The sequence below is a fragment of the Bos indicus genome, chromosome X (genome assembly GCF_029378745.1).
Source record: "Bos indicus isolate NIAB-ARS_2022 breed Sahiwal x Tharparkar chromosome X, NIAB-ARS_B.indTharparkar_mat_pri_1.0, whole genome shotgun sequence".
Classification (NCBI taxonomy): Eukaryota; Metazoa; Chordata; class Mammalia; order Artiodactyla; family Bovidae; genus Bos; species Bos indicus.
The window spans coordinates 4,430,533-4,450,644 of NC_091789.1; the positions used below are offsets into that span (position 1 = coordinate 4,430,533).

General features: G+C 41.1%; 1 protein-coding gene across 6 annotated transcripts in view; it reads right to left on the minus strand.

Moving 5' to 3' along the window:
- Nucleotides 1-20,112, minus strand: part of LOC139181411 (fibrous sheath-interacting protein 2-like) — a 155,734-nt gene that overhangs the window by 32,925 nt on the left and 102,697 nt on the right. For 5 of the 6 annotated variants that reach the window (XR_011565379.1, XM_070784792.1, XM_070784790.1 and 2 more), the window contains 4 exons: nucleotides 9,534-9,602; nucleotides 5,478-5,578; nucleotides 3,621-3,666; nucleotides 2,441-2,526 (listed from right to left, as the gene is read on the minus strand). Coding sequence is in view for 5 of the 6 variants with exons in the window: in XM_070784792.1 (XP_070640893.1) it covers nucleotides 2,441-2,526; nucleotides 3,621-3,666; nucleotides 5,478-5,578; nucleotides 9,534-9,602 (302 nt within the window). In the remaining variant the exon portion in view is untranslated. The remainder of the gene's footprint in view (nucleotides 1-2,440; nucleotides 2,527-3,620; nucleotides 3,667-5,477; nucleotides 5,579-9,533; nucleotides 9,603-20,112) is intronic. The other variant, XM_070784791.1, reaches the window with a different exon arrangement.

A 20,112-nucleotide genomic window follows, 5' to 3' on the forward strand; every position in this document is an offset into this window, starting at 1 on the left:
TTACTTACATAATTCAAAGGCTTACAGAGTTCCTAGTATGCTAAAATTAATTAACTGAAGAGTGAACTGACCAGCATGGAAGGTAATCAGTTGAATAGCTTAAAAGAATATGTGTGGGTTTTAAAGAAAGTTAAGCACAGGGGGAATGCTGTGAGGGAGCTGGAAAGCAGAGAGCAGCTTTTCTGCATATGTGGGATGTGGCTCTGTCAGTTGGCCAAGAGCTCTACCTGCTTAGGTAATCATACAGGAAGAGAAATCCAACAGAGTAGACTTTGTTTTTTCCTAGGCCTGAGAACTGAACACAAGCCACCAGAAGTCCATTTCTTGACACTGATGGGATGGGTGAAATAAGCTGGAAAATAGTATTGGATTTTGTTGCGATAAAAGTGGTCATACTATTTCTCAAACCGAATTAGGTATTTGTGACAATTTGATTTACTCGTATTGTCCAATGTATTTTAAAGCCTTAAAAAACAGATGGTCTAAATTTGTGTATTGCTTATTTTTTGGGTAACATATGTATCGATAGTATTATGTTTGCCATCTATCAGTTCAGTTCAGTTCAGTCGCTCAGTCGTGTCCGACTCTTTGCGACCCCATGAATCGCAGCACGCCAGGCCTCCTTGTCCATCACCAACTCCCGGAGTTCACCCAGACTCACGTCCATCGAGTCAGTGATGCCGTCCAGCCATCTCATCCTCTGTCGTCCCCTTCTCCACCTGCCCCCAATCCCTCCCAGCATCAGAGTCTTTTCCAATGAGTCAACTCTTCGCATCAGGTGGCCAAAGTACTGGAGTTTCAGCTTTAGCATCATTCCTTCTAAAGAAATCCCAGGGCTGATCTCCTTCAGCATGGACTGGTTGGATCTCCTTGCAGTCCAAGGGACTCTCAAGAGTCTTCTCCAACACCACAGTTCAAAACCATCAATTCTTCGGCGCTCAGCCTTCTTCACAGTCCAACTCTCACATCCATACATGACCACAGGAAAAACCATAGCCTTGACTAGATGAACCTTTGTTGGCAAAGTAATGTCTCTGCTTTTGAATATGCTATCTAGGTTGGTCTTAACTTTCCTTCCAAGGAGTAAGCGTCTTTTAACTTCATGGCTGCAGTCACCATCTGCAGTGATTTTGGAGCCCCCAAAAATAAAGTCTGACACTGTTTCCACTGTTTCCCCATCTATTTCCCATGAAGTGATGGGACCGGATGCCATGATCTTCGTTTTCTGAATGTTGAGCTTTAAGTCAACTTTTTCACTCTCCACTTTCACTTTCATCAAGAGGCTTTTGAGTTCCTCTTCACTTTCTGCCATAAGGGTGGTGTCATCTGCATATCTGAGGTTATTGATATTTCTCCTGGCAATCTTGATTCCAGCTTGTGCTTCTTCCAGTCCAGCATTTCTCATGATGTCACTCAGAAAATACTTTTTTTCTGACTCTATAGTGAGGCATGGAGAAGGAAATGCCAACCCACTCCAGTATTCTTGCCTCGAGACTCCTGCATACAGAGGAGCCTGGTGGGCTGCTGTCCATAGGGTCGCATAGAGTCGGACACGACTGAAGCGACTTAGCATACATGCATAGTGAGGCAAGTGAAAAAAGTTATTAACTCCTGATGTGCAACTCGTATATTGTCTTAAGGTAGTTAAGATTCTTTCTTCAGATACTGAGAATACAGATTATGCATTTACCATAGGATATAGGAAAATGTGTTAACTTTTTAGAACAGGTGAGTCATTTAATACAGTGCTAACAGAGCCAAGGATGTGGGTTTGAGTCTGAAAGTGAATGACCAATTGGTGACCCACAGAGATGACAGATGCTGTGACCAGAGGCTGTACCCTAAATGTTTGTTGTCAATTTTTCCCACCATCGACTGAGTGATCACTGACCACAAAGGGGAGAGGGTGAGGCTGTATGTCTGTTTCTGTACAACCCATCAGCATGAGAAGAGAAATGATTCACGAAAGTCCAATATGTTGCTTCCTGTGTGAATGGGCTTGAAGCTTATCTTTTAAGAAGCCTACATACCTAAGAGCTAAGTGAGAACACTCACATTGTTTCTGGTAATTTCTATTAAGAATTGAGACAAGTATTCAAATTTTGGGTCTATTTAACACATTTAAAATCTCAGGCTCACCTGAGATTTTTCTTTTGTTAGCTTACTAGTTGTTACTGATATGTCCCTACACTTAGAGTATGGCAACGTTAACACAACAGATAGCCATAAGCATTGGAAGTCTGAAGTAACAGGATTCTTACTGTGGATTCGCATTTCCATTTTTTTTTAAATAAAATCTTACTATAAGATGGTTAATTTCAGGGAATAAGACTGTTCTGAATTGTCATTTAATGAATGAAATTGTGTTATGTCAGTCTTGATCCTCATTCTATACTTCATTGTTTCTGTGTGTATCTGGGACAAAAGAAAAGTTACTTGCCTGTTGTTTTGAAGTATCCTGTAGACAGTATCTACAGATACTTGGTGTTTTCGCAGAAACACCTAGACTCTGAAGTGTAGTAATTTCTAGGGGAAAAAAAGAGGTAACTTTAAATATGAAAAAAATCATATAGTTCTCCTTGCTGGGCTGCCATAAAGTCTAAAATTACCATAATCAAGAATGTATTTATCTATGGACATTAAGGCAGTATCTCTGAGTATAAGAACCCTTTTTGTGAAATCCCCTGCTTACCAGCTTCCAGGGGCCCACTGCTGCCATTAGGGACAAGCCTCAACTCCCTGGCTCTAAGTTACTTGGCCAGCTAAACTTCTCACCACTCCCCTGCCCTAGAACAAACTGTTCTGCACTTCATTCAGTAAGCAAAGGGAAACCACAGAGGACTTTTGGGTAGAGGAATTATATGTTCAAAGCTGTATTTCAGGAAGGTTACGTTCACAGCAAAATGTAGGACAGATCAACAAGAAAAAGAAATTGGAGACTAATTATTACAGTGCTTAATGGCACAGGAAGCATGCATGGAAAGGAAGGGAGTTATGAGAGGATTTAAGGAGGCAGACTGGACTGGAGCAAACAGCAAAGAGTCAAAAATGACTCAGGTTTTGTGCCTGAATAAAGTTAGGAGGAACAGAGCGCTGGTTTGGGGATGAATCTGGTTTTGCACATGTTGGATCTGAGGTACTCATGGGCCGCCCAGGTGAAGATGTCCCAGCGCTGCTAGTAAGTGTGGAGGTTACGCGTGGGAATCTTTTATGGAGACAAACAGAGACTTAGCTAATCTCTAGTCCAGCCCTGGGAGATGGGAAACAGGATGGATTTTTATGTCTGGGGAGAAAAGATGGTAAAAGAGACCTTCCTGGGGAGAATTCTCTTCACTGGGACTCTCTAATGGCTGCATTGTCAGGAACTTACAGAGGCAGTCACAGCAGAGACTCTAACTTCCTCACACCTTGTCGATTCCAGAAGGCCTATTCTCCCAGCAATCACTTAAAAATGTGATGCTTCTATTTACAACCATGAATAATTCTTCTATCTTCCTTTATCAAATTAATCATGGATTGTATAATCAGAGAAAAAAGCATAACTTGGAAGACTATATGACAAAATGAATTATTTAACCAAAAGATATCAGAGCAATTATAAATACTGTTCATTTTCTTACCTCCATCATTTGAAGGATATGACATCCTAATGGTTTCTCTATCTTTCTGTATGGTTTAACATTCAAGAAAAAAATTAATTAGTAATTATTCTTCTAAAAGACCCTTCTGCTGATTCTAAAGCAATCAGAATAATACAGTATCTCGTCTCCCCTTCCCCTCATCTCTACCTCTCTACTAGGTGCTGGTCTCAATGCTAATACATATTATTAACCTCTCACTGGATATCTTTTACAGGTACCTCACTTTAACTAGTTTAAAATGAAGCTTATATTGTACCCAGGTACACGATCTTTTCCTGTCTTTTCAAACTTGCTACTTGTCTGTCTTCCACATTTTGGTTATAGGTATAATAATCCTATAACCAATAATAATAATCCAGCGCTCCATTCCAGAAAGCATAGACTTGTTCTGTTTATTTCAGATAAGGCTAGTTTAATCCAGTCTAATGTTTATTGAGTACACTGCCTGGAACTAAGATACATAATTCCTGACCTCAAGAAGCTTATCACCCAGTAGAAAAGACAGACAAATATGATGGAGGATAATGAGTTCTGAGATAGAAGTAGGCCTCAGCACTATGAGAGCATACAGGACCTGCACACAAAAGTTAAATCATCACCATCGTTGTCATCTCCTTTTCTCTGGGTCCACACATCTGTTGAGTCACCAAATCCTGACATACTCTGACTCTGAAATATCTTAAATCTGTGGCCTCTGGTCACCCTCATTGTCACAGCCTTAGTTCAGGCCTTTATCATTTTTATCTGGACTATCCCAGTAGACTCAAAACGATCTTGCCTCTAATCTCCTCTATGTAGCTATCTCACACTGCAACTAGAGTATCTTTTAAAACCCAAATCATTTTTATCTCACGTCCTACTAAAAAACCAGCAATGGTTTTCTACTACTGAGAAAATAAATTCATACTTCAGCAAGAGATACAAAGTTCTGGCTTCAACCTACCATTTCAGTCTCTTCTGTTCCACTGCTCTGGTTTTGCTGGCTTGAGTTTTCATGCTTTCACTTAATACTGTAAGCCTGTCTGCAATACTGCCTCACTACATCCTCACATCTATTCATCTGAAAACTTCCCACTCATGTTTCAAGACCTAATTCAATGAAAGTGAAGTCGCTCAGTCGTGTCCGACTCTTTGCAATCCCATGGACTGTAGTCTACCAGGCTCCTCTGTCCATGGGATTTTCCAGGCAAGAGTACTGGAGTGGGGTGCCATTGCCTTCTCCAGGGGATCTTCCTGACCCGGGGATTGAACCCAGGTCTCCTGCATTGCAGGCAGACATCTGCTTTACCCTCTGAGCCACCAGGGAATACTACAATTCAATGAAGCCCTCCTTTTATAAAGCTTTTTTAGATTTCTCTAGGCAGGGCTATTTCTCCACACTTTCTGTGCTTCATATTTTATACAAAGCAAAAGTCTCCTCGCATTTGACTGTAAGGACTTTTGTTTGTGTGTCTGATCCCTGGACAGTGCATCGCCAAGAGCAGGGATGTCTTTTCTATCTTTGTATCCTATGTCACCTACTTCCCCCCTTTCCCCTTCCTCTACCTTTCCCTACTTTCTACTAGGACCTGACCCACAGCAGGTTGTCAATAAACATTAGCTAGCGTCATCATCATCATCAAATATTTGTCAGTTTCTGCTCAACTACCTGGTACATTTAGCATGAAGCTGACTCAGAACCTTCTCTACCAGGAAGACGGTTCAGATCTGTGTAGAACTCCATTATTTCTAACCAATCAGTACCATGCCCAGTGAATGGGGATATTCCCTAGAAAGAAAAATTAACCAGATAAATGAGTGGCCAATACAAAGCACCTGAGACATAAAGCTTTCTACCTTTTGTTCTGCTGTGTTACTCTGTACATCATGTGGAGAATGCAACAAGGTTGATCTTCTTCCGGGAGTCTTTACAGAACTATACAAATGCTGGGATGGTCCTATAGGCAAATGAAAGAGAAATCATTTAATTTTTAAATTTGATTGAACTGTAACTGAAGTACAATAAACTGAACATATTTAAAATGTACCATTTGGCTTTGGCATATATATATATGTATATATATAAACCCTTGAAACCATCACCACAATCAAGGTAAACATTTACATCATCCCCAAAAGTTTCCTTGTGCCCCCTTATAGTTCATCCCTCTCTCCTCTCCTATCTCCCAGGCAATCACTGATCTGCTTTACTATAAATTAGTTTGCATTCTCTACAGTTTGCTATAAATGGAATCAAACAGGGGTTGTACCACCCTTTTTTTTGTTGGGGGAGGCTGGTGATCTGGCTTCCTTCGTTCAGCATATTTTGATATTCATCAATATTGTTGCCTGTAATAATACTTTATTCCTTTTTATTTCTGAGTAGTATCCCATGGTATGGATACACTAGTTTACCCATTTGCCTGCTGAAGGGCATTTAGGTTGTTTCCACTCTGACTATAATGCTGCTATGGACATTGATGTTGTCTTTATCTGAACATATATTTTCATATCTTGTGGGCACCTACCTAGGAGTGAAATGACTGAATCACATGGCAGATGTAGTTTAACTTGAGCTGCCAAAATTTTTTCCACAGTGGTTGTACCATTTTACATTCCCACCTGCAATGTCAGACAGTTCTAGCTGCTTCAAGTCCTTGCAAATACTTGGTATGGTCAGTTACTTCAATTCTACTAGACATTCTACTGGGTGTGTAGTGGTATCTCATTGTGGTTTGATTTCTATTTCCCTAAGGAATAAAGATATTAAACAGTGTTTTGTGTGCTTATTTGCCATCTGTGTATCTTCAGTAAAATGTTTGCTCATGCCTTTTGCCCAAGTTTATTACGTTGTCACATTACATGTACTACGTTTTTCTATATTTTACACTTTTTTTTACAGTGATCATGCCTTCTAGATGTAGGTCTGGAGACCACCTTTTGTTGTACTCACTTTTGGGGCTTGAGAAATGAGAAACAGCCATTATGCAACAGGGCTATTTTTTAAATTTTATATTACTTTTTCATTTCTGACTAAGTATAAGATCGCTACCCTCGTCTTTCATAGGCTTTCACTTACCTGGGGGTGGAGCTAGGGAAGGAAGGGGAGGTTAGAATTTTTAACAGGACAAATGCCACGATGAACACCCAGGTAATAATATTCAATATCTGTCATCCCCCAAAATGATGACACAACCAAGACATTATGCCTTGCAAGCCATGCAGTTGTCTCAAGAATTTCCTTAAATTTTATCTTCCTTTTTGTGTAGAAACATCCTAGAATACTTAGTTGAGAAAATTCTTCATAGTGTCCTGGAGATACCCTTAGCTTACCAAATAAGGGTTATCTGGGCTCAGGAAGAAAAAGGATATGACTTTAGGAAAGTTAGAGGGAAAATGTCCACTCCTTTAGCAGCTCAGAGATGGTGGGAAAATGGGAAGGTGGTGAGAGTGACTGGGGACCAAAGACATCAGACAGGGCTTCACATTTTGCTTACGCTGGGCCTTGGTGCTTCAGATAACTGAGGCTAACAGAGAGAAAAGAAGAACTATTGCTCAGCTCTCTGTTTAAGACTCTAGAAAGAGATTTCCTTGGCTACCCCTACTTTGACTCTTCCTCCTCACTGGGGTCATGGACCCCAAACTTTGTAATACAGTGTGGTCAGGCAGAGCAAGGCTCTCGCCAAGGTTTTGCTTTCTTTTTCTTTCAGTTTTAAAACAGTTCAGCTTTACTGACATATATAATCAGTTCAGTTCAGTCGCTCAGTCATGTCCGACTCTTTGCGACCCCATGAATCGCAGCACGCCAGGCCTCCCTGTCCATCACCAACTCCCGGAGTTCACTCAGACTCACGTCCATTGAGTCAGTGATGCCATCCAGCCATCTCATCCTCTGTCGTACCCTTCTCCTCCTGCCCCCAATCCCTCCCACCATAAGAGTCTTTTCCAAAGAGTCAACTCTTCACATGAGGTGGCCAAAGTACTGGAGTTTCAGCTTCAGCATCATTCCCTCCAAAGAAATCCCACAGCTGATCTCCTTCAGCATGGACTGGTTGGATCTCCTTGCAGTCCAAGGGACTCTCAAGAGTCTTCTCCAACACCACAGTTCAAAAGCATCAATTCTTCGGTGCTCAGCCTTCTTCACAGTCCAACTCTCACATCCATACATGACCACTGGAAAAACCATAGCCTTGACTAGACGGACCTTTGTTGGCAAAGTATTATCTCTGGCTTTTGAATATGCTATCTAGGTTGGTCATAACTTTTCTTCCAAGGAGTAAGCGTCTTTTAATTTCATGGCTGCAGTCACCATCTGCAGTGATTTTGGAGCCCAGAAAAATAAAGTCTGACACTGTTTCCCCATCTATTTCCCATGAAGTGATGGGACCAGATGCCATGATCTTCGTTTTCTGAATGTTGAACTTTAAGCCAACTTTTTCACTCTCCTCTTTCACTTTCATCAAGAGGCTTTTTAGTTCCTCTTCACTTTCTGCCATAAGGGTGGTGTCATCTGCATATCTGAGGTTGTTGGTATTTCTCCCAGCAATCTTGATTCCAGTTTGTGCTTCTTCCAGCCCAGCATTTCTCATGATGTACTCTGCATATAAGTTAAATAAGCAGGGTGACAATATACAGCCTTGACGAACCAGTCTGTTGTTCCATGTCCAGTTCTAACTGTTGCTTCCTGACCTGCATATAGGTTTCTCAAGAGGCAGCTCAGGTGGTCTGGTATTCCCATCTCTTTCAGAATTTTCCACAGTTTATTGTGATCCACACAGTCAAAGGCTTTGGCATAGTCAATAAAGCAGAAATAGATGTTTTTCTGGAACTCTCTTCCTTTTTTGATGGTCCAGCGGATGTTGTCAGTTTGATCTCTGGTTCCTCTGCCTTTTCTAAATCCAGCTTGAACACCTGGAAGTTCACAGTTCACGTATTGCTGAAGCCTGGCTTGGAGAATTTTGAGCATTACTTTACTAGCCTGTGAGATGAGTGCAGTTGTCCGGTAGTTTGAGCATTCTTTGGCATTGCCTTTCTTTAGGACTTATATAATAGACACATAAAATTGTAAGATAGCTAAAGTGTACATTGTGGTGATTTGATAAATATGTGTACTGTGAAAGGATTTCTCCCCCCTTCCATTTAGTTAATTAACATCCATCACCTCACATATTTATCATGTTGTTCTTAGCAGATTTCAATTATACAATACTTTTTTTTCAACTATAGTCACCATGTTATACATCAGATCCTCAGACCTTATTCATCTTACAGCTGAAAATGTGTACCGTTTGATCAACCTCTCCCTATTTCCCCTTGAGGTTTTGCTTTCTTAAGCCACTCTTGATTCCCATGTGGTATACACATGGCCCAGGAAGGGCTGAGGGTCTAGCTGGGAAGCTCGTCAAGGGGAGTCACTGGGCTGGGGGTAAGAGGGCCCCTCCCAGAGTGTCATGGAGCAGGCAGTCAGGACTCAGGTGGAGTGGGAAACGCAGAGGGTTCTACTAAGCCCAGCGAGACCAGACCATGAGTCATTGCAGTGATGGCCAATTCAACTGTGAATGATGACAGGCCAAGCACTATCTCAGTGGAGATAAGGGCATGTCTCTGAAGACCAGAGGAGGCAGAGGACAGTCATCCAAGCAGCCTTACTTTATTCTGCCTCCATGGGGCTATGGAAGCCAGTGTTCTCCAAAAGTCAATGTGCGTGTCATGCACTGGGGTCTTATGAAAATGCAGGTTCTGATTCAGTAGTGGGGCAGTGCCTGAGACTGCGCTTTTATAGTAAGTGCCTCAGTGGCCCATACTGCTGACACTTAGAGGAGTAAGAACATAAGCCACACCTCTTGCCCCAGACAACACCTTTGGGAAAGAAGCACAAATGACTATTTTAGTATTTCTAATTATTTCAATTACTTTTTTGTCCTTGGTGTGACTTCTGGCGACCGGCAGTGACACTCATTTTCTTGATCCTTGGATAAGAAGCTTAAAATTAAAAAAAAAAAATTAATAGTGGTGATGACAAAGTTATTCAAGATAGATTCTATTTATCCTTTTATGCCCACTAGGGGGAGAATCATATCCTAATCTGTATATGGGGAGAAACTGGAGAGGGGACGTAGTAGGTCTCAGTGGGAGGCAAATTTGTACCCCAGAGGACAATGGAATTGGGACATGTCTGGAGACATTTTTGGTTGTTACAAACCAGGGAGAGGGATTTCTCCTGGCATCTAGGGGATAGGGGCCACGTAGGATGCTACACATACTACAATGCACGGATGGTCCCCATAATAAGCAATTATCCAGTGCAACATGCCAAGTGGCAAGGTTAAGAAACCTTAGGATAGATGTGATGGGGAGGGAGGACAATCACTTTTATAATATTATCTTGTATAGTTAAAGCTCTCCTGGGCAGGGGGTAGAACTGTCTTCTGGCAAAAGGGAAAAAACTCCATCCCTCTGTCCTGCTCAAGAAGAGCATGGCTTTTTCTTTGTGTGGGGATGCAGACCAGCATAATACCTGTGCTAGAGACCCTGGAGGCCATGTGCTGGAGACCCCACAGTGGCCATGACAATTCTTGGTTGTGCCTCAAAAATCTGGCTGAGGCAACCATACATATATACACCTGATTTGTGAAAAAGCTGACTGCCGTTCCTGTTTCTAATCATTTAGAAACAGACAAAAGGATTCTAAACTATATGTGTGCTAACTGGGTTTTCATTAGAGTTATGTGTATTCCTTGGTGTTGACGTGGTAGAACATGATGTCTTTGTTACAGTGATAAGTCAATTTCATATGTGAAATAGACATCTTCATTCTCCTGTCACCTCTGTAATCCTGTGAACATCAAGTTCTTTTACGTTTTCTTTTTCAAAAAGCATTTGAGGTGGGCACTGTTTAAGATGCCTACCTGAAACTTTCCTCCTACTGGAAGGGGAAGTTAACAGTTGAAGATGGAGGGAGAAAGCTGGCTGCTAAAGTGATGTACTGTCACAGAGGCAGAAGGTTACACCCTCATCTCACTGAACTGAACTGTGAGCTTTAGTTACTCACTCTTCCTTCACAAACTTTTCATTCCTTCCTCCCTCTCACATTGTGTTTACTGACTGGTCCTTTTTAAAAGTTCTCTTGAACCCATGCTCTTGCTCATTTCTTAAAAAGTGAAGTCTTTTCTGCTTCCCTTTAAAACTTCTTTTTATCTGGTTCTTTTCCCTTCTTTCTCTTTTGTCCCCCCTCACACATCTTGTCTCCTGTCCTCTCTTTTCTTCCTTTTTATTATTTAGCGATCCACTTTTTTAAAGTTTTTCATTCCTTCTCTTTCCAACTCTCTACCTTTCGTGTATTGACTTTTCACTGGTTTCTCCTTTTCCACATCAGTTCTATGTGTGTATGTATGTATGCAGGGATGTATGTATGTATGTTTCTACCTATCATCCATCTACCTATCTGCGGTACCTACCTATCCCTCTACCTACCTAGCCATCTATCCATCTATCTTGTCTTCTTTTTTAAAAAACTGACTTCTACTTTTTAAACCCATCTCCCTCTATCACACACAATTGTACTTGGCTTTATTGGTTCTCCCCCTCATTCTCACATTGTCTTTTTCTGCTTTTTCTCACTTTCCCCTACTGACTCATCACTTATAAACCTCTTTTCTTTCTTCATTATTTCTTACTTCTGTTCCAGCATCCTTTCTTCCTATCTTTCTTCCTTCCTTCTTTATCTTTGCCCTTCCCACCCTCCTGTCTTCCTTCCTCCCATCCTCCTTTTACTCTCTTTCTGCTGGCTCCCCTTTTATTTTTTCCTATCTGCTCTAACTCTCTCATTCTCTTTTTCATGCATTCCTTCTTACTGGCTTCCACTTTTAAAATTATATACCTACCTACCTACTTACCTATCATCTGTACAACTGCCTACCTACCTATTCAGCTCTCAACCATTTATCTTTGTCTTTATTTTTGTCTTTGCTTTCCTGACTCCTACTTTTACAATCTGTCCCCCGCCACACAACTGTTTTAGGTTTTTTGTAGGAAAATGGTTCCTATATTTTCACTCTTACATTCTCTTCCCTTCTTTAGCTGTCTTCCCTACTGACTCATCCTTTATTTTTAAATCTTTATTTATTTTTGGTTGCGCTGGGTCTTTGTTTCTGCTTGCAGGCTTTCTCTAGCTGCAGCAAACAGGGCCTACTCTCTAGTTGCGGTGGGCAGGCTTCTCATTGCAGAGCCAGACTCTAGGGCATGAGAGCTTCAATAATTGCAGCTCACAGGCTCTAGAGTGTGGGCTCAGTAGTTGTGGCACATGAGCTTGGTTGCTCCACGGCATGTGGGATCTTCCCGGACCAGGGATCGAACCTGTGTCCCCTGTACTGGCAGGTGGATTCTTATCCACTGAGCCACCACGCAAGTTCCACCCTTTGTAAACTTATTGCCTGCCTGCCTTCCTCCTTCCCTCCCTATCTCCCCTACTTCCTGTCTTCCTGACCTCCTCCTTCCTTTCCTTCCTTCTCCTTTACTTCCTTCCCCCTCTCTTCCTCTTATATGCATTTTTTGGGGTTTCCTCTTTTAAACCTGTTTCTCTTCATATTGACTTTTAAGAACTAGATCTTCCACATAAAAATCCTGTCTACTTACCCATCTGTCCATCAACCTACCAAACTACCTAGCTGTTCTCCATTCATCTTTATTTGTTTTTAACTGAGTTCCTCTTTTTTAGAGCTTTCTCTCCTCACTCCCTACAGCCTCCCTTTCTTCTTCCCTCCCTCCTGCCTCCTCTCACTTTCTCCTCTTTGTCCGTCTTCTCCTCACTCCATTCCTTCCGTGGCCTCTGTCTCTCTTCTTTCCCCGCCTGCATGCATGTCTTCCCCCTCCCCTCCCTCGCTTCCTCCCTTCCGCCATCCCTTCCTCCCCTCTTACTGTGCACTGCCCCTTCGCCCTTCCCTCATGTCTTTCTTCCTTGCCCCTGCCTCCTCCTTTCCTTTCTCCATCCATCCATCCACCCACGCTCGCTCTCTCATCCTCTTTCATTTGCTTCTCTCTCCTTCTGTCCATTCCTGTCTCCTTCCTCTTCCCCCCCCTTTCTCTCTCATTTCCTTCTTTCTTCCCTTCCTCCTTCCTTCCATTCCTATTTTGCTTTGTTTATATTACTCCTTTTGCAAAACATTTTCTTTGTTTCCTTCTCCCTTTCTTTATACATTTTGCTATTATCTTTACTACTGCTTTCTCCTTTAAAAATCTGTTCTTTCTACCTATCTACCTACCTAGCTGGCTGGCTCTATATCCAGCTGTCAATCACTCTTAAATTGACTCCTACTTTTAAAACTTTTTGGCCCGTGAGACATTCTTCCTTTCTTTCTGTCTCTGACTCTCGTTTTTTCTTTCCTTTCTGTCTCCCATTCTCGTATTTTTCTCTATTTTACATTTTCTTATAATTTTATTCCATTTGAAACCTCTCCTCTTTTTGCTTTCATATGTCTTCCTTTCTTCCTTCGTTCTTTCCTTCTGTTATTCAATTTCTGTTCATCATTTTTTTGTTCCCTTTCTGTATTTCTTTCTTCTCTGTTAGCCTCCCTGCCTTCCTGTTTCCCTTTCCTACTTTACCCTACCCTATCCTGTCCTGTCCATCTTCCCTTTTTCTTTTATTCTCTGTGTACTGGCCCCTTTGAAAAATATTTTTTACCTTCTTTCCCTTTCTCTTTTTCTATCTTTTATGTACTGACTTTCATTTATTTATTTTTTAATATAAATTTATTTAGTTTAATTGGAGGCTAATTACTTAACAGTATTGTATTGGTTTTGCCATACATCAACATGAATCTGCCACGGGTGTACACGTGTTCCCCATCCTGAACCCCCCTCCCACCTCCCTCCCAGTACCATCCCTCTGGGTCATCCCAGTGCACCAGCCCCAAGCATCCTGTATCATGCATCAAACCTGGACTGGCAATTCATCTCACATATGATATTATACATGTTTCAATGCCATTCTCCCAAATCATCCCACCCTCGCCCTCTCCCACAGAGTCCAAAAGACTGTTCTATACATCTGTGTCTCTTTTGTTGTCTCGCATACAGGGTTATTGTTACCATCTTTCTGAATTCCATATATATGCATTAGTATACTATATTGGTGTTTTTCTTTCTGGCCTACTTTACTCTGTATAATAGGCTCCAGTTTCATCCACCTCATTAGAATTGATTCAAATGTATTCTTTTTAATGGCTGAGTAATACTCCATTGTGTATATGTATGTATTGACTTCTTACTGACTTTTAGAAACTCGGTTCTCTTTTTAAAAATAAGACCTACCTATCCATCCAACCATCAATCATCTATCACTCACCTATCTATGGTTCTATCTATTTATATTTTATATACTTTCCTACTTATCAACCTACTCTCCTGTCAATTCATCCATGAATCTTATATCACTGAAATATTTTAACTGGCTTCTTTTTAGATTTCTTTCCCCACTGTCCACAACTGTGCTTAATTTTCTTATTAATGCATCCTTTTCAAGCCCTTCACACTCTGTTTCATTTCTTTTATATTTTACACTTTCTACAGGCTCATCATTTTAAACTTCTCTTTCCTCCCACTTCCTCCTTTCGGTCTTGCCTCTTCTTTTTGTCCTTCTTTAAAAGCTTCTTTCTGTCCCTTCTAGCTCTGCGTCATTCATTGTCCTTTTCTCTTGGTCTTTCCTCCTCTATTTTTATCTCTCCCTTCTGTCATCCCTTTTCTCTCCTCTTTCCTTCTTCCATTCCTTCCCTACTTCCCTCTTTCCACTCTTCTTCCATTCTTTTCGCATTGTCTCCTATTTTTAGGAGATTTTAATCTTATTTTTAAAGATTTTTCTTTTCATCACTATTTCTTTTTAGTGTGAAATTAATTTTATTATCATTATTAAAATATTTGTGTATTTGGTTAGGCCCCCTGCGTTGGCAGTGCAGTGTCTTAGCCATTGGACCACCAAGGAATCCCTCTTCTTCCTTCTTAAGCTTTTATACTGGCTTCTTTTTAAACTTCTCTTTCTCCCCACCCCCCGCCCCCCATTCCTCTCGCCTTTCTTTACACTGTCTTAACTGGATTGTCCTTTTAAAGTTCTACCTACCTAGAGGGATGGAACCCAGGCGCCCTGCATTGGGAGCTCAGAGTCTTAGCCACTGGACCACTAGGGAAGCCCCTCCTCTCTCTTTCCTTCCTGTCCCTCCTCCCTTTCCTCGTGTCTTATTCCTTCCTCCTACCTCCTTTCATCATCCACCCTACCACCCTTCTCCCCTCTTGTCTTCCTTCATTTGTAGTCCCTCCTTCTTCTTTCCTTCCCCCCCCCCCACTCCCTTCTTCTATTACTACTCCTAAAACTTTTTTCTTTCCTTCCCTCTCTCTTTCTTTATACAGTCTTCTCCTTACAACTGCCTTCTCCTGTAAAAACTTTTTTCTACCTAAATTTCCTACCTATCTAGCTGGCTATCCACATAGGTATCAATCATTTAGCTTTATGTTACGTTTATTGTCTTCTACTTTTAACTATTTGCACATCACACGGTTGTACTTGGTTTTCCTACTTATCCTCCATCACACTCTCACATTCCTTCTCCTTCTGTATGCCATTCTCTTCCTTGACTCATCCTTTATAAAATTCGATTCTTCCTTTCTTCTTTTACTGTCTTCTTTGAAAAAAACTTTTTCTTCTCTCATTTTCTGTATTCTTTGTCCTGTCTTACTACTACTGGTTTCTCCTTTATGAATATCTATTATCAACCTGTCATCTGATTGTCATCAACCAATGTCTCATTATTTTATCATTTTAAACTGATTTCTTTCAGATCTCTCTCTCTCCATGCCTTCAATTATACTTAATTTTATCAACATCTCTTTTTAATCTCCTCAGAGTCTCTCACTCACATTTTGTTTTTTATTTCATATTTTTTCCTAGCCTCATCCCTTTTAAAAAATTTTTATGTATTGGAGTAGGGTTGATTTACAATGTGTTAGTGTTAAGCGTACAGCAAAGTGAATCAGTTATATATACATATATCCACTCTTTTTTTGTGTGTGATATTTGAACAAAGCCTATATTTAATAACTGTATCACATGTTAATTTTCTGGGGTTTTTTTCTTTAACAACATAGTATTTCTTTACATTCTCAGAATTGAACTAGAAGTTTCAAGCCTCATTCAAACTTTTAAAAAGTCACTAAGGTTATAAACTTTCTAGACTTTAAGCAGGAATAACAGACGCAAAATACATGGAACTATATCAGACTTCTGAGTGAATGTATAAATTAGAAATCTAGCATTCTATTCATACTGAGTCAAACAAGTGGAATGCCATAAATGTGATAAATTTTTTAGCTGGGCAAAAATTCATAAGCTTTCTAAAATATATATATATATATATATATATTATCCATACTATTTCTCTATCTATCTATATATATATGTATACAAAAGTTTTTCTACTACACTTGATAAAGCCTTGAGAAAGAACGTCAAAAAATAAAAAAGAGAAATTGGAAAACATAAACCTAATGACATGGGAGCACTAAACATGAAATAGAAAAAGTGAAACAAATTAGATAAAAGTAAAAAATCATCATATACTCCAGTTGCTTTTAAATATAGCTGCTCATCAGAAACACATCTGGAGCTCTGGAGAAAAAAAGCAATACCTGGGCATTTGTATTTTTCAAAAAATTCCAAGGTAATTCTGATATGCATCTGGATTTTAAAAAGTGATTACAGGTTTTTCTATTAAATAGTAGTTTTAGTGATGTAGAACTTTATTATTTTCCATTGACCAATCATGATACAATGGTATTAAGTGAATAAGTTAGGTAACCAAGAAGCACAAGCTAGAATCAAGATTGCCGGGAGAATATCAATAACCTCTGATACGCTGATGACACCACCCTTATGGCAGAAAGTGAAGAGGAACTAAAAAGCCTCTTGATGAAAGTGAAAGAGGAGAGTGAAAAAGTTGGCTTAAAGCTCAACATTCAGAAAATGAAGATCATGGAATCTTGTCCCATCACTTCATGGGAAATAGATGGGGAAAACAGTGGAAACAGTGTCAGACTTTATTTTGGGGGGCTCCAAAATCACTGCAGATGGTTATTGTAGCCACGAAATTAAAAGATGCTTACTCCTTGGAAGGAAAGTTATGACCAACCTAGATAGCATATTCAAAAGCAGAGATATTACTTTGCCAACAGAAGTCCGTCTAGTCAAGGCTATGGTTTTTCCAGTGGTCATGTATGGATGTGAGAGTTGGACTGTGGAGAAAGCTGAGCGCCAAAGCATTGATGCTTTTGAACTGTGGTGTTGGAGAAGACTCTTGAGAGTCCCTTGGACTGCAAGGAGATCCAACCAGTCCATCCTAAAGGAGATCAGTCCTGGGTGTTCACTGGAAGGACTGATGCTGAGGCTGAAACTCCAATACTTTGGCCACCTCATGTGAAGAGTTGGCTCATTGGAAAATACCCTGATTCTGGGAGGGATTGGGGGCAGGAGGAGAAGGGGACGACAGAGGATGAGATGGCTGGATGGCATCACCGATTCGATGCACACGAGTTTGGTTGAACTCTGGGAGTTGGTGATGGACAGGGAGGCCTGGCGTGCTGTGATTCATGGGGTTGCAAAGAGTTGGACATGACTCAGCGACTGAACTGAACTGAACTCAACCACAATAATAAAAGATGTTCATCAGTTTTCACAATCAACAGTCAGACAAAAAATAAAAGATAATTACGATTGCAAGCCATAATGGAAACATGATTATCCTAACAATATAAGACAATTACATACAATTTGGGGGGGTTAAGTAGAGTGATACGGTCAGTGGAAGTGTATATATGCACATGTTCTCATCCACCCGGCCAGTCTATGTCTTTTGTTTGGTGTACTTAATCCATTTACATTTAAGGTAATTATCAGTATACATGATACTATTGCCATTTCCTCAATTGTTTGGGGTTTATTTCGTGTAGGTCTTTTCCTTCTTGTGTGTTTTCCTGCCTAGAGAAGTTCCTTTAGCATTTGTTGTAAAGCTGGTTTTGTGGTGCTGAATTCTCATAACTTCGCTTGTCTGGATAGCTTTTGATTTCTCCATCAAATCTGAAGGAGAGTCTTGCTGGGTAGAGTTTTGGTTGTAGGTTCTTCCCTTTCATCACTTTAGTATCATGCTGTTCCCTTCTAGCTTGTAGAGTTTCTGTTGAGAAATCAGCTGATAACGTTATGGGAGCTCCCTTGTATGTTATTTGTCGTTTTTCCCTTGTTGCTTTTAATATTTCATCTGTCTTTAATTTTTGTCAGTTTCATTATTATATGTCTTGGTGTGTTCCTCCTTGGGTTTATCCTGCCTGGGACTCTGTGTGCTTCCTGGACTTGGTTGACTATTTCCTTTCCCACGTTTGAGGAGCTTTCAGCTATTATCTCTTCAAATATTTTCTCAGGTCCTTTCAGTCTGTCTTCTGGGACCCCTATAATGTGAATGTTGGTGTGTTTAATGTTGTTCCAGAGGTCTCTTAGGCTGTCTTCGTTTTTGTTTTTGGTTTTTTTCATTCTTTTTTCTATATTCTGTTTTGCGGCAGTGATTTCCACCATTCTGTCTTCCAGGTTACTTATCCATTCTGCCTCAATTATTCTGTTACTGATTGCTTCTAGTGTATTGTTCATCTGGTTTTTTGTTCTTTAGTTCTTCTATGTCTTCAGTAAACATTTCTTGCATCTTCTCCACTCTTTTTCTGAGATCCTGGATCATCTTCACTATCATTAGTCTGAATCCTTTATGTGGGAGGTTGCCTATCTCCACTTCAGGTTTTCTCTTGTCCCTTCATCTGGGACATAACTCTCTGCATTTTCATTTTGATTAACTTTCTGTGATGTGGTTTTCATTCTGGCAGCTGCAGGATTGTTCCCTTCTTGCTGCTTCTGTCTTCTGGTGGATGAGGCTAGGGGAGTTGTGTAAGTTTCCTGATGGGAGGGACTGGCAGTGGGGAAAACTGGGTCTTGCTCTGGTGGGCAGGGCCATGTTCAGTAAAGTTTTAATCCAATTATCTGCTGATGGATGGAGTTGCACTCCCTCCCTTCCTAGGGCTTCCCAGGTGGCCCTAGTGGTAAAGAACCTGCCTGCCAACGCAGGAGACATAAGAGATAGAGGTTCAGTCCCTGGGTCAGGAAGAGCCCCTAGAGGAGAGCATGGCAACCCACTTCAGTATTCTTGCCTAGAGAATCCCATGGACAGAGGAGTCTGGTGGGCTACAATCCATAGGGTCTCAAAGAGTTGGACACGACTGAAGTGACTTAGCATGCAAGACCCAGGCCTGGGGTCTACAGGCTCTATGGTAGGGTTAATGGCGACTTATAAAGAAGACTTACGCCAAGGGGCACCTTCCAGGACTGCTGCTGCTAGTACAGCAGTGAATCACTGCGACCCATGCCTCCACAGGAGACTCTCAATACTAGCAGGTAGGTCTGGTTCAGTCTCCTGGGGGATCACTGTTCCTTTCTCTTGGGTCTTGGCGTGTGCAAGATTTTGTTCATGTCCTCCTAGAGTGCAGTCTCTGTTTCCCCCAGTCCTGTGGAAGTACTGTAATCAAATCCCACTGGCCTTCAAGGTTAGATTCCCTGGGGAGTCTCAGTCCCTTTGCGGGATCCCCAGGCTAGGAAGCCTGATGTGGGGCTCAGAACCTTCTCAACAGTGGGAGAACTTCTTTGGTATTATTGTTCTCCAGTTTGTGGGCTGCCCACTTGGCGGGTATGGGATTTGATTTTATCGTGATTGCGCCCCTACCGTGTCATTGCAGTTTCTTCTTGTCTTTGGAAGTAGGGTATCTTTTTTTGATAGGTTCCAGCATCCTCCTGTCAATGTCTGTTCAACAGCTAGTTGTGATTTTGGTGCTCTTGCAGGAGGAGATGAGCACATGTCCTCTACTCTGCCATCTTGAACTGGAAGCTCCCTCATCCTTTCAAAAGTCTTAATTTTCTTTTCTCCCTCTTTCCCTCCACTCTCTTTACTTCCATTATATTTTATTCTGTCGTTCTTGTTCTATGCATTCTTTATTGGTTCCTCCTTTTAGAACTTATTTTTTTTCTCTCTCTCAAATTTTTTGTAATGATATTTCTTATTTTCTTTTTTAAACAACTTCTTTCTCTCTCTTCCCCTTTCTTTTCTTCTCTCTCTTCAAAAAAACGTACGTATTTATTTTGGCTGTGCTGGGTCGTCACTGCTGTGTGGGCCTTTCTCTAGTTGTGGCAGGTGAAGGCTACTCTCGAGTTGTGGTGTGCAGGCTTCTCACTGTGGTGGCTTCTCTTATTGTGGAGCATGAGCTCTTGGGCACGCGGGCTTCAGCAGCTGCAGCTCGTGGGCTCTAGATCACAGGCTCAGTATTTGTGGCAAATAGGCTTAGTTGCTCCACAGCATGTGGGATCCTCCCAGATCAGGGGTTGAACCCATGTATCACTCTCATCTCACACTCACATTTTTTCGCT